The sequence below is a fragment of the Clupea harengus genome, chromosome 20 (genome assembly GCF_900700415.2).
Source record: "Clupea harengus chromosome 20, Ch_v2.0.2, whole genome shotgun sequence".
Lineage (NCBI taxonomy): Eukaryota > Metazoa > Chordata > Actinopteri > Clupeiformes > Clupeidae > Clupea > Clupea harengus.
In genome coordinates, this window is record NC_045171.1 from 25,730,075 (window position 1) to 25,744,265 (window position 14,191).

Consider the following 14,191-nt stretch of genomic DNA (forward strand, 5'->3'; position numbering starts at 1 on the left):
ACATTAATAGTGAGTTGTCTATTACCATAGAACATTATTTCCAACTTGATCTTTACAAACTTATTTTTTTTATTTACGATACCGAGGGTGTCATTGGTCAGCAGAAATCGCTCTGCTTTTTTGGTTCAAAGTTCAGCTGGATTCTACTCCAACTTAGAAAAGGTGTGTGTGTGTGTGTCTGCACCCGTGTGCGTGTGTGTGTGTGCGTGCGTGCAAACATGCATAAGGGATCTTATGACTTCATGAGTTTGAAATGAAAAGTATGTCAGAGATCTGGGTGCAGATGCAGTTACTCATAATTAAAATGCACACGGAAGTCACTGGGAATACCCCTCATTAAGAAGGTACCAGAGTTCACACTAAACCTTTTATATGACCACACCAGCTTTTAACAGGAAACCTTTTCTCCACGGCTACCAACTGACTATCTGGAGTTTGCTCGAGAGGCGTGGATGTCTTGTAGAATTGGACCCACACGCTGTTAGGCCCCCACCCCCCCTCTAAACCTGACTCAAACCAGATGTGGAGGAGGAGGTCTTCTGTGATAAGGGGAATAACCCTGCCTGAGGCAAGAACTGGAGCTGATTTGGACTGATGGGGTCAAGAGAGGATTGCACCAAAGACGTGGGCAACCAGGAAGAGGAAGGAGTGAAGTGGGTATTTATGATGATGGTAAAGCCAGTGGAAGGCATCTTCTCACATGACACTATCACATGACACAAACCTTTCTTGAACCTGTACTCAGTTAGAGAAAAGATCTGATGCATGAGAGAACGTTAAAAGCCCTCAATTATTCTGCTCAGTTATTTCCTCTTGGGGCATTTTTGCTCCACACCAAACCTGAAATCCCTGTCATGCTTGGGATAGTGGTCTACTATTTATACTATATAAGTATATCTATCTATAAAAGTATAACTATCTATCTTTAACTATAAGTTATTAAATAGCAGAGGTTACCAAAACATCTCCAAACTATTTGGAATCTTTGAAGAAATTTGACAATGGCCTCTCTAACTAGCTCTAACTTCTTTAACTACTAAAAATGGTTTTGTGCAATAACAACTTAATTATATCTGTTCAACATAAAGGTGATGCATTTTCAACAGTTGCCAAATATTTGTCAAGCTGCTGCAGTCTGTATGCCTAACTGACAACAAAAGATTTACCTTCCGAAATAATTTAATTTATGTGAATCAAAGTGAATCAAAACAGGAAATACAGGAATCATAAACAGAAAGCATCAGGAGGGGGAAACTAGCTTGTAAGGGGTGAAACCTATATGACCTGAAATCACACAAAAACACAAGAAAACTGCTTACAAAATAAATGGCCCCCCACCTTCCTACAATCGCACCAACAACTACTTCCAATATTAACAAGAGATATGTACAGAAGACAAGCCCCAATTAACTCACAGCACAGCAGCACACAAAGTAAGTGAAGGTAAGCATAGTATACCATGACACAACCACCGTACACTTACAGCACACACTAGGTAGAGTATTGGCAAGAACAGAGCCGAACAAGAAGAGGCTTTTTACAGCAGCTAACCAGCCTAAAGCAGATGTCTGTCTATAGCAGCCTGTCCGACGATAGCCTCTAGTCTTCTTTGGTATGACACGACAGGTTTGCACACTTGGATTTAGGGATTTTCTATTCACTGCAGATCCTCTCAAGCTCTGTCAGTCAGAGATGTTGGATTGGGTTGAAGTCGGGGCTCTGGCTGGGCCACTCAAGGATATTTGCATACGCTCCTGTGTCGTCTTGTCTGTGCTCTTAGGGTCATTGTCCTGTTGGAAGGAAATCTTTGCACTTTGCTCTGTTCAGCTTTCCCTCAACCCTGACCAGTCGCCTCGTCTGCTGAACAACACCCCCGCACCATGATGCTGCCACCACCATGCTTCGCCGTTGGGATGGTCTTGGGCAGGTGATGAGCGGTGCCTGGTTTCCTCCAGACATGGTGCTCAGAATTGAGGGCAGTCAAGTTCAATCAGTTCAATCTTGGTTTCATCAAACCAAAAAATCTTGTTTCTCACAGTCTGACAGCCCTTTAGGGTCTTTTTGGAAACTCCAAGCGGGCTTTCCCGTGTCTTTCCCGTCACTGAGGAGAGGCTTCCGTCTGGCCACTTTGCCATGAAGCCCAGATCAGTGGAGCACTGCAGTGATGGTTGTCCTTCTGGAAGTTTCTCCCATCTCCACACAGGATCTCTAGAGCTCGGCCAAAGTGACCATCGGATTCTTAGTCACCTTTCTTACGAGGCCCTCGTACCCTGATTGGTCAGTTTGGCAGGACAGGCAGCTCTAGGAAGAACTCTGGTTGTTCCAAACTTCTTCCATTTAAGAATTATGGAGGCCACTGTGCTCTTGGGAACCTTCCATGCAGCAGACCTTCCCCAGATCTGTGCCTCAACACAATCTTGCCTATGAAGATAGAACAGAGGAAGCCTCTGGAAATTAATTTAAACAATTTTAGCATAAGGCTGCCTGCAACATAACAACGTGTGAAAAAGTGAAGGGGTCTGAATACTTTCTGAGTGCACTGTATATCAACTGCATCACTTCTGACGTCAGTGAACCAGCCAACTATCACAAGTTGAACCACAGCAATAAGTGATGAGCAAACATGGTGGCATGTTTATCCTATTGATTGTTTTTTTCTTTTGTTAAAGCTAGCTTAAAATTGACATTTCTGTGTGAAAAGACTATTGTCAGAAAGACAACAGGCAACAGTCTAGCACCCAATAAAATAGCTTAGTTCAACAACAAGCAACTAGTCTAAGCATAAGCTAACTTTAGCCTTGCTCTGAAATGCTAGTCCATTGGTCTTGTCAGTTACTAGTTATATGTCATATATTTGTCTAATAACTATGTTATTTCCCTAGGAACACTTGGAAGACAACACAACTTATAAATAATAATAATAATAATAATAATAATAATATCACTATAATAATCATTTAAAAAAATAAATTTTGACATGTACCGCTTTTGTATCAGTGTATGTCAGTTTATATCCTTTTAGCCTTTGAAGCCATTCCAACACGAGAGCCAGATGGTCAGTAAATGCTCTTATACTGCCATCACCTATTATATCATCCCTTCCAAGGCATTTGATCTCTTGGCCAATGCTGATTGGATAAGATGTTCCTCATGGACCCCAAGGATTCATTCATGCGAACGCAACAAATCACACGCAAACCCACACCATCACATTTACACTGAAACACACAATGAAAACACACCGCAGCCAAGGAATTTGAATCAGTTGCCCTTCACAAAGAATTGCCCATATTTGCTCTTCCTCGTGACAGTGTTTCGGAAAATCAGGGAGATTAACGAATCAACCGACTCAAAACGCATCATGTCCACCTAACTGCAGAGTGCGCAGAGTGCCAGCCGGTAAGGTACCTGCCATCATACGTTTGGGTTTTACACAAAACAGAGAGCTTGCATGCTTAACTTAAAGGTAGTCCTACATTTGTTACAGCTTGACCTTAACATGATTACAAGAGAACAAGAGAAGGCAAGAGATTACAAGAAAAGTGAAGTTACTCAAAAACATTCTTGGGATCATGTGCCACTTACAGACAAAATGTACACATAACCAGACTGTTAATTGTCAAGTAGAACAGAGCGGGATATCTTCGAGGATAAGATAGAAATATTGAATGACTCACTTGTCTTACACTCTCCGACCCTACCCTGCCAGTAAATGACCCCAATACTGACAGCCCTATAGTGATTAGAGGGCTACAGGGAGCTAATGATTTCACTTGTGTGCGGTTGAAGCTCAACATGGGCCTGCCTGAACTTGCAGGTATCATCTGTGTGACATCTTTCTCCCTTACTCTAATCTGTTAGAAAGATAAATTACTATCAACAAAGGCTAAAAACCAAGCGGAAGCCACTGTAAATCATTCATACAGTTTATATTGTATTATTAAATTGTATTGCAAGGCTTGTGCAAGAGCATATTTAACAGAGGCTGTAAAACTCCATACAAGCACTATTTACTGGTAACTAAGTCCGTGGATGAAATCCCATAATGCAGTAATACTGATTGGAAAATGAACTTGGGCCCAGTAGATATGGATGCGAGGTAGATTACATGTCACAGTATTAAATGGCATAGTATTAATAGACAAATAATAAATGTAATATGGGTAACCACACGGTATTGGGTAAAATAGCAACTCTTGTACCCCCTATAGCTTGACAATTAATATTTCAAATGAAAACTGTGGATATCTAAATGTATTGATTTCATTCTATGCTGTTTTAACAGTGCTACCAATAGTCTCTGTTTCTTGTGTGTCAAAGCATCATAAGGAAAATGCATGGTCATCCCAGTTATCTGAGTAATGATTAGACTAGAATAAAGAGAGTTGAACTCGACTTTGATAGGCAATGGAACAGTGCAGAATCTGAACTCAACATGTTGCTTTGTTCTTACCAACTTTTCCAAATCTAATTTTCACCTCAAGGCAATTGACATTCTCAAAATTGTAAATGTATCACTGCTGTCTGGCTCATTCCTTAAGTCCCTGAAAACAGCTGTTATAAATCCCCTACTCAAAAAGGATATTCTAGATGTTTCCATACTAAACTATTTCCAGCCAACATCCAATCTACCATTTGTTGGCAAAATAAATGAAAAGTAGTTAACTAGTAACAAGTAAGTAGTTAAGTAGAAACGAACCACCTTCTTAACATCAAATGGTTGTCAGTCAGGTTTCTGTTACTGATACAGGCAAATACTGATACAGACCACTACAGATACAGTGAAAACATCAGTCCTAGTGTTACTGGACCTTAATGCAGCCTTTGACACTGTTGATCATAATATATTACTAGACAGAATGGAACATTGGGTTGGATTTTCAGGTACGGTTATCAGGTTGCTGAAATCATAATTACAAGACAGGAGCTTCTTTGTTGCCATTGGAAACTAAACCTCAACACCAACATCCTTGATCTGTGGTGTCCCCCAGGGGTCCATCTTAGGGCCTTTAGAATTCAATCTTCATATGCTCCTGCTTTGACAAATCAATAAAGACAGTAAGATCTCTGTTCACAGCTAGGCTCTCTTAACACCCTCTCACCAAACAACTATGATCCCCTAGAATCTCTTTGTCAATGTTTTGATCTAATACACAGCTGGATCTCTCAAGGAAAAAACTAAAATGATCTTATTTAGGAAAAATGAGGAGAGACTGCTGCTGCTCATCTCGACACTGTTAAAAACCTTGATGGCTTTATTGTTAGCGATCTCAGTTTTAACAACCATGTGAACTAAATCAGCTTTTTACTAGCTCAAAAAGCAAACTTCATTCACACTTTTATTCCCAGCAGGGTTGACTACTGCAATGGTCTTCTCAAAGACCTTCTTAAAAAGTCCATAAAACAGCTTCAGTTTGTAAAAAATGCCGCTGCTAAAGTTCTTCGAAAAAACAAAAGAACTGACCGTATTACTCCTGAAGTCCTTACAATGGCTTCCAGTTAGTCACATGATTGACTTTAAAGCACTGCTGCTTGTTTGTGAATCACCACATGGGACCGGACCAACATACTTCTCATGTGTGTAATGTTACCCACCTGCTAGAGAAATCTGTTGGTAATACCTACTGTCATAACTAAACATGGTGAAGCAGCAGTTTTAAATGCTATGCCGATCAGCTCTGGAACCAACGTATTGATGCCAGGAAGCCAGTTTCAAATCTAGACTTGAAACCTGAAAACTGTTCTATGTTCTTTTAGCTGAAACCCAAGTGTTCTATGTTTTTTTAGCTGATGTGATAGAACTCTTTTATTTTCCTATGTTCTTGTATCTGCTCATTTGTAAAGCACTTACAGTGCTGTGAAAAAGTATTTGCCCCCTTCCCGAATTCTTCAATTTTTGCATATTTGTCTCACTTAAATGTTTCAGATCAGCAAACTAATTTGAATGTTAGACAAAGATAAACCCGAGTAAACTTAAAATGCAGTTTTTAAATGATGAATTAATTTATTGAAGGAAAAAAGCTATCCAACCCTATCTGGCCCTATGTGAAAAAGTAATTGCCCCCTTAGTTACAAATCCACTTTTAGTTACTAAAACTAAATTGAATTGATTTAATTGGGGTCAGTTTCACTAGACACTCCCAGGCATGATTACTGCCAGCCCTGTTGAATCTAAACCACTTAAATACAACCTGTCTGGCAAGGTGGAGTAGGCTAAAAGGTCTCAAAAAGCAGTACATGATGCCACGATTTAAAAAAATTCAAAAACAGATGAGAAACAAAGTCATTGACATCTATCAGTCTGGAAAGGGTTACAAAGCCATTTCTAAGGCTGTGGGAATCCAGCGTACCACAGTGAGAGCCTTCCCAGGAGTGGCCGGACAATCACAATTCCTCTAAGAGCACATCAACAACTCATCCTGGAGTTCACAAAAGAGCCCAGACTAACATCTAAAGAACTGCAGGCCTCACTTGCCTCAGTTAAGGTCAGTGTTCACGATTCCACAATAAGAAAGAGACTGGGCAAAAATGGCATCCATGGGAGAGTTGCAAGGCGAAAAACACTGCTGACCAAAAAGAACACAAAGGCTCGTCTCACATTTGCCAAAAAACATCTTGATGACCCCCAAGACTTTTGGGATAAGATTCTGTAGACTGATGAGTCAAACGTCTATTTTTTGGAAGACATTGGTCCTGTTACATCTGGCATAAAGCTAACACAGCATTCCACATTAAGAACATCATACCAACAGTCAAACACGGTGGTGGTAGTGTGATGGTTTGGGGCTGCTCTGGACTGCTTCAGGACCTGGGCGACTTGCCATAATTGATGGAACCATGAATTCTGCTCTCTACCAGAAAATCCTGAAGGAGAATGTCTGGCCATCAGTTTGAGACCTAAAGCTCAAGTGCAGTTGGTTAGGCAGCAGGACAATGATCTGAAGCGCACAAGCAAGTCCACCTCTGAATGGCTCATAAGAAACAAAATGAAGGTTTTGGAGCGTTTAGTCCTGTCCGGACTTGAATCCGATTGAGATGCTGTGGCATGACCTTACACAGGCAGTTCATGCTCGAATGGCTGAATTAAAACAATTCTACAAAGAAGAGTGGGCCAAAATTCCTCCACAGCGATGTTAAAGACTCATTGCCAGTTATCACAAACGTTTGATTGCAGTTGTGGCCGCCAAGGGTAGCACAACCAGTTATTAGGTTTAGGGGGGCAATTCATCTTTCACATGGGTGATGTAGGTTTTGAATAACTCTTTACCATCAATACATTAAATGATCATTTAAAAGCTGCATTTTGCGTTTACACACGTTGTCTTTTTTTCTTATATTAAAATTAGTATGATGATCGGAAACATTACCAAATGACAAATAAGCAAAAATAGAAGATATCGGGAAAGGGGGGGAATGCTTTTTCACAGCACTGTAAATCGCTAAAAAGACGGAGATTTAATCCTGTAGGACTGGGGGTATTTTCAGCATAAGTTTTCTACTTTTACTTTAACATTTTTATCTTGGTCGTTATAAGAGGTACCCATACAATGCTATATGTTGTTTTTTCAGTACAGGGCTATCCATATCTGCCAATCACTTAGATTGCTTGCATTAGTTTTTATATTCATATTAAGGACAAATGATCTATTAAATGGTTGCAAAATCAAAAGAGATTGATGTCAGGGAGGATATCTTTTCATATGTATATGTGTATGTTGTATCTTCTTGTTTTTCTCTCTTTTTTATAGTTGTATGTCTGTTATTTTATATGGAACTTGGCGTCTGAAATAAAGATTTATATATATATGTGTAGAAGAATAATATTCACTCTATGACTTCAGTCTACCTTTTCTTCTTATGAGTGGGGGGCCAAGCAGCGAAGGCCTACTGCATCATCAGGTCAAAGTTGGAGGTTTATGCACGTAACCTGATGCCTCCTCAAAATGTGGTATTATTGGATTCCCTTGATCAAGCCAAGTTTAACGCTATGATGCCAATTTCTGCCATATTGGATTTTCCGCCATATTGGATTTTATGAAAAAGTCTAAAAAATCTTCACAGACCACCGATTTTGACCAATCTTTACCAAAATAGACGCAGATGATCTTCAGACCATGCCTCACAATTCTATCTATGTGGCATTTCCATTTTCGTAAGTGTTTAGCTGTTACAGCCAATCAGAATTGACGGCGAAGCTGCCAAAGGAAGCAAGGTCATATCTCAGCAATGCTTTGATGTATGAACCCAAACTTGGTACCTAGACTTGGCACCCGATTATGAGGCGGCTCATTCGACCACTAGGGGTAATACTTCTGTACTTGTAATAATTGTAACCAATTGTAATTGTAATAATAACCACCTATTCCAAAGACTCCCATCTGGCAGAAGGTTCCGGGCTATAAAGACCAAAACCTCGCGCCACCTGAACAGTTTTTTCCCCACGGCAGTGGTGCTCACAAACAAGCCCCCTGCATCACACTGACTCTGGGTTTGCCAATTCCAATTCACAATTATTTATTATTATCGAATATTCTGTATTTGTCTTTTATTCTTGTTTTTGCTATTTTGTTGTTATGTTATGTGTTTTATGTCCTATGCACCAACCACCAAGATAATTTCCTGTATATGTAAATATACTTGGCCATTAAAAGAATTCTGATTCTGATTCTGATTCTGATTCTGATTGTGTCTGGTAATACTGTGGGAGGTCTCAAGCCTGAGACATGGCAACTTGTCATGTCAAAATAATTGGTGAATAATTGGTGCAGCCGCCATATTGGATTTTATGGAAAGGTCTAGAATGTATTCACAGGCCACAATTTTTTCCAGTCTCTAACAAACTTCCCACACCCTTCACAGCCAAGGAGCAAAGCTGCCCAACAGGAAGTTAGCTCTTTATTTGACTAATCTTTGATCAATTAACAGAAAACTTGCCGTGAGTGCTGACAGCAATGCCTTTGACATCAAGTTGATATGGGCTGCATTACTTTTTTGTGCCAATTTTCATCAATGCAATTCAAATATTATTAAAGAGTATTCCTCATCATACTTTTAAAAAAAAATTCCACAGGCATCCAACTTTTCTAATGTTTCAATGCCAAGTTTTTCCAGCTCCCTGATGTGTCTATGAAACTAGTAATGTTCAAGTACGAAATATAACATAGTTCATGATGATTGCTTCTCATAGGCAAGACAATATACGCTCTGTCACAATGTAGGTCGACAGGAAATACAACCAGGTAAGCAGTCATTCTTGGAAGGTGTGGTTCAATTGTGCTTTAAATGCATGAAGTGGGTGGAGCTGTGGAACTCAAGAACTTGTCCTGCACAAAAGCTGTCACAGCATACCAGGATCTCACTGACGCACTTAGGACGAGCTGGACATCAAAGACTAAGACTAAGTTAAGAGTGTACAGGACCACGAACTTTCATACAGTTTAAGAAAAGGACAACATAATGTGCGGTAAGATACAAACTGGCTTAAATACCAACTTCAAAATTTGATAGATAGATTTGTCTATGAACTCAGACGTCAAGTCTTGAAATGAAATTACATTTTGTCAGTGGTTTGTAACGACAGACTGTCTCTCAGTCGCTTAAATACTTTCTAAGAAAAGTGCAGACATAAGCCTACAGAAAAGTGGTGATACGCTGGAGCGCTGGGGATACCAGAAATGCAGGCTTCACTGGGCGCTACGTGTCACTCCATCCTCTCAGGTGTTACTGGCTACAGAGCTCTTGTTGTGTAGCCTGCGTGTTTGCCTAGTCTCCTTGTTCTGATTTAGAGAATAGTCCCTTTATGATTTAGTATTTCTACGTTCAAACGTTGGTTCGGTATACGTCTCAAAGCGCAATAGGTTGACATGACAAATATATATACAGATGGAGTTAACCTGCCGTAATTGTAGTTATTGTGATAGTCAAGAGCACCAAATCTGGTACAAAAAAAACTAAAAACAACAGAAATACGTAGGCTATCCAAACGCCACGTTACATGGCAAAGTTCTGTCTCGTCCATCTCGTCAATGTGCTCTCTCTCTCTCTCTCTCTCTCTCTCTCTCTTAGTGTGTGTGTGTGTGTATGTATGTGTATCAGAGCTCACCTTTGACATCGAGTCTGTCCGTTTCTGTCTGTAATGTGCGCACTGATACCATATACTCTCCTGTCCGAAGTGCCCAGAATGTGTGCACATTTAGTAAAAATGGATGCAAAGATGAAAATGTGTTCGCATTCCAAAAGAACGCTGGTTGTCAATGTTAACAGTCTATAGACGATCTGATCCAAACCGATATATAACAGCAGTATTAAGTTGGCAATGGGAAACTTTCAAAAGTAATAGACATGCATAGGTTATTTATACATTTTGCTTTTCATACAAAAATGATGATATGTTTCCTTTGCAGCTTAACAGTGGCTTCAGTATTTTAGTTGAAATGAATAAAGTTGAAGTCTGAATCAAAGCAAACTATAATGATGGACAAGGAGAGTGTGAGAGAAAGAACACTAACGATTGCTCATCTCTCACAGGAATATTTGCTTACCTGAATTATCAAGTGCCCCGCACGAGGAAGGAAATCTTTGAGACCTTGGTGAAAGGACTCCAGAGGCTGGAATACAGAGGATATGATTCAGCTGGTGAGCCTTTGCTTTAACTCGCTCACCACATATAACTAGAGGAACATTTGAGTTCTCAGAGATGGATCTTTGATAGCTCAGGAGACCTGCAGTACATTCACAAAGTATTCAGACCCCGTCACCTTTTTCACATGTTGTTATGTTGCAGCCTTATGCTAAAACTGTTTCAATACATTTCCATCCCATAATGAGTAGTATTCACGGAAAGGATCTGCGCCTTTGACGGTGGCTGTTGTCTGTATCAGTGCGTGGGCTCCAAAAAAGTTACATAGACAAAAATCAAGGACGGAGCTCGCTCTCACAAAAGTACCTTAAAAACCGAGTTTTTCATCCAAAAGTGGTTTATTGGCTTCACCAGACAAGAAACCTAAAGTGCAGGTGCAAACATTTCGGGTGACCCCATCCTCTGTGCAAATGATGAGACCCCATAATGAGAAAATAAGATTTTAGACATTTTTGCTGATTATTTGAAAGGAATGACTGAAATATCACCTATAACACCTTGACATAAAAATTCAGACCCTTTACTCAGTTCTTAGTTGATGCATCTTTGAGAGCGATTACAGCCTCTAGTCTTGTTGGGAATGACCCGACAGGTTTGCACACTTGGATTTAGGAGTTTTCAGTATTCAGCATTCAGACCCTTGACATTTCTCTTGATTCTCTTTGAGATGTTTGTACATCATGATTGGAGTCCATTCAGTCGGTAAATTCAGTCGATTGGACATGCTTTGGAAAGGTAAACACCTGTTTATATGAGATCTCACAGCTGACATTGCATATCAGGGCAAAAAAGCGGTCAAAGGAACTGCCTGCAGAGACAGGATTTTTTTGAGGCACAGATCTGGGAAAGGCCACACAAATGTCTGCTGCATGGAAGGTTCCTAAGAGCACGGTGGTCTCCATAATTCTTAAATGGAAGAAGTTTGGAACAACCAGGGTTCTTCCTAGAGCTGGTCGCCTGGCTGAACTGGGCAACCCGGGGGGAAAGGGGCGTGAGTAAGAGGTGACCAAGAACCCGACGGTCACTCCCGGTGAACTACAGAGATCCTGTGTGGAGATGGGAGAAACTTCCAGAAGGACAACCATCACTGCAACACTTCACTGATCTGGGCTTCATGGCAGAGTGTCCAGATGGAAGCCTCTCCTCAGTGAAAGACACAGGAAAGCCACCTAAAGGACTCTCAGACTGAGAGAAACCAGATATAGAAGGTCTACCTTCTAGCAGGACAATGACCCTAAGCATACAGCCAAGACAACGCAGAGGTGGCTTAGGGACAACTCAGTGAATGTCCTCGAGTGGCCCAACCAGAGCCCTGACCTGAACCCAATTGAACATCTCTGGAGAGACTTGAGAATGGCTGTCCACCAACAGTGTCCATCCAATCTGACAGAGCTTGAGATGATCTGCAGAGAAGGATGGCAGAAAATCTCCAAATCCACGTGTGCAAAGCTCGTTGCATCGTACCCAAGAAAGCTAGAGGCTGTAATCGCTGCCAATGGTGCTGAAGGGTCTGAATACTTATGTCTTAGGTGATATTCTAGTTTTTCCTGTTGAATACATTTGCAAAACTTTCTAAAATCTTGTTTTCACTTTGTCATTATGGAGCATTGAGTGTAGATTGATGAGGGACCATCTGTCAGCAAATACACTTTTCAGTAGTTTATGGTACTCTTTTGTCCAACATTATTATCCTGTACCTTCAAAGAAAATTGCACAGATGACAGTGTAAGGTCAGTCCTTCCAGTATTCCTGTAATCATATCATAGGCCTCATATTTACACGGTTCAAGCTTTAATAGGCAGCTTGCAGACTGCCGACTGCACTGTTAAATGTCTCATATGATGTCCTCTATAAAGAATGAACAGCCTAAACAAGTTCTTCAGATGAACCGGCAAATACTGCTTTTTAGTTTATTCGCATGTCATGCGTCTTGCCCGGTTCTTTGTATCCATTCTAAACTCAGTAGAACAAAGCACTACTCCAACTTTGGGCCGTAATGGCAGTGGAGGTAAGAGCAGCCGGAAGCAGAATGGGCCTCATGTGTGTCCCTGTAGGCTGGGAAGAAACACAATGCCAGTGGCTGACAAGGAAATGCAGGAAATGGACACATTTGGACACTCACTGCATCTTTGGAAGCTCTATCTAAGTTGTGTGTAAAACCATGGGCAATCATTGCTAATATGGGCTATTACACAAAGCTATTATGTTAACCCAGGCCTGTACTACTTTTTCTAACATTTCCCAGGTTATCCTTCTACCTTGTTTGTGTTTGTTTTTGGAAACCTTTAATTTGCTGTATTGTACAGTGTAGAATTGTTGTCCAGCACTTGATTCTAACAATGTCAAATCAGAATTCATTGTTTCCATGCGTGATCTTTTTAGGCGTGTTTCACCACTGAATCCGTGCTTACTTTCAGGCATTGCAGTGGATGCTCCGGGCAAGGGCACGGGCAAGGACAGGGATGCCAACAACAACATCTGCCTCATCAAAAAGAAGGGGAAAGTCAAGGCTCTGGACGAGGAGCTTTACAGTAAGGCCACTTCAAATTAGATTCCAATACTAATTAACTGTTTACGAAATGTTCACAAAATTTCAATCACTTCAATAGCATTGCATGCATTTATCCATGTCCACAAACCTGCAGCATGATTGGTCAGGGCAGCTAGGGGAGCAATAACAAGTTTCCTCTCTTCCCCATGACCATATAGCAATGAACATTCATTTGAGGATGTTAAATGTTAAAGACTGCATGATGTTCCTTTAATGAACATATTTATTCCCTCACTAATTGTATTCTCAGAGGGCAGCTCCAAGGACCTTGAGGAGGAGTTGGAGACCCACTTTGGTATCGCTCACACCCGCTGGGCAACGCACGGAGAGCCCAGTCCCATCAACAGCCATCCTCACAGATCGGATAAAAACAACGGTAGAATTGACTCAGTTTTATACTTATGAACACATAACAAGTTACTGCTCCTGTGCGAGCTGTATTTGTATTGTATTATGTACACATGGGTTTATTAGAGTGTTTACTTGGTTTTTCAGTAGCTCTTCCTTCATCTTTGTAGCATACGTGGATATTCCGTTAGGCTCCGTTAGACTATGGCTACAGAACCAGAACTATAGTTAGTGCGCCAATGCTACGGAATTATAGACTCCATACCAACAGTTTGAATATTATTGGTACATTTTCTACTGTTGCCACGGATGAATTTTCTGTAGATTTTTTCCCAATATGGTTTATTCCCATTACGTAGCATTACCGAACATGGTATCCATGGCGATGGTCAAAAGACCGGTTGCCTCTGCCCTTGTGGTGAATTGTGGTGCGGTACCGGTTCTCCACAGGGGCAATAGGGCTCCTCACTAGCACTGGCGATCCCTTCCGGGGTGCCTCACAGGGCCCAATGGCCCCCTGCCGGCGTGACGACTCCACGATGATAACATTTGATCTTTAATAAAGTCCTGAGGGACAGTATGCTCATTTTAGAGTCGCTTTTAAGAATATGTAATCATTTAGGAAGAGAAAACTTTTTTGTTTACTGGACAGG

At 40.9% G+C, this 14,191-nt stretch overlaps 2 protein-coding genes across 3 annotated transcripts in view; both read left to right on the forward strand.

Annotated features, from left to right (window-relative positions):
- LOC116225230 (extracellular superoxide dismutase [Cu-Zn]-like) overlaps positions 1 to 14,191 on the forward strand; it is a 364,295-nt gene that overhangs the window by 37,546 nt on the left and 312,558 nt on the right. The gene's annotated exons all lie outside the window — the stretch shown is intronic.
- LOC105912367 (glutamine--fructose-6-phosphate aminotransferase [isomerizing] 2-like) overlaps positions 9,323 to 14,191 on the forward strand; it is a 21,001-nt gene continuing 16,132 nt past the window's right edge. For both annotated transcript variants that reach the window (XM_031587399.2, XM_031587400.2), the window contains exons 1-4: positions 9,323 to 9,463; positions 10,528 to 10,635; positions 13,057 to 13,170; positions 13,441 to 13,566. In XM_031587399.2, the coding sequence (XP_031443259.1) occupies positions 9,457 to 9,463; positions 10,528 to 10,635; positions 13,057 to 13,170; positions 13,441 to 13,566 (355 nt within the window). In that variant the 5' untranslated portion in view covers positions 9,323 to 9,456. The remainder of the gene's footprint in view (positions 9,464 to 10,527; positions 10,636 to 13,056; positions 13,171 to 13,440; positions 13,567 to 14,191) is intronic.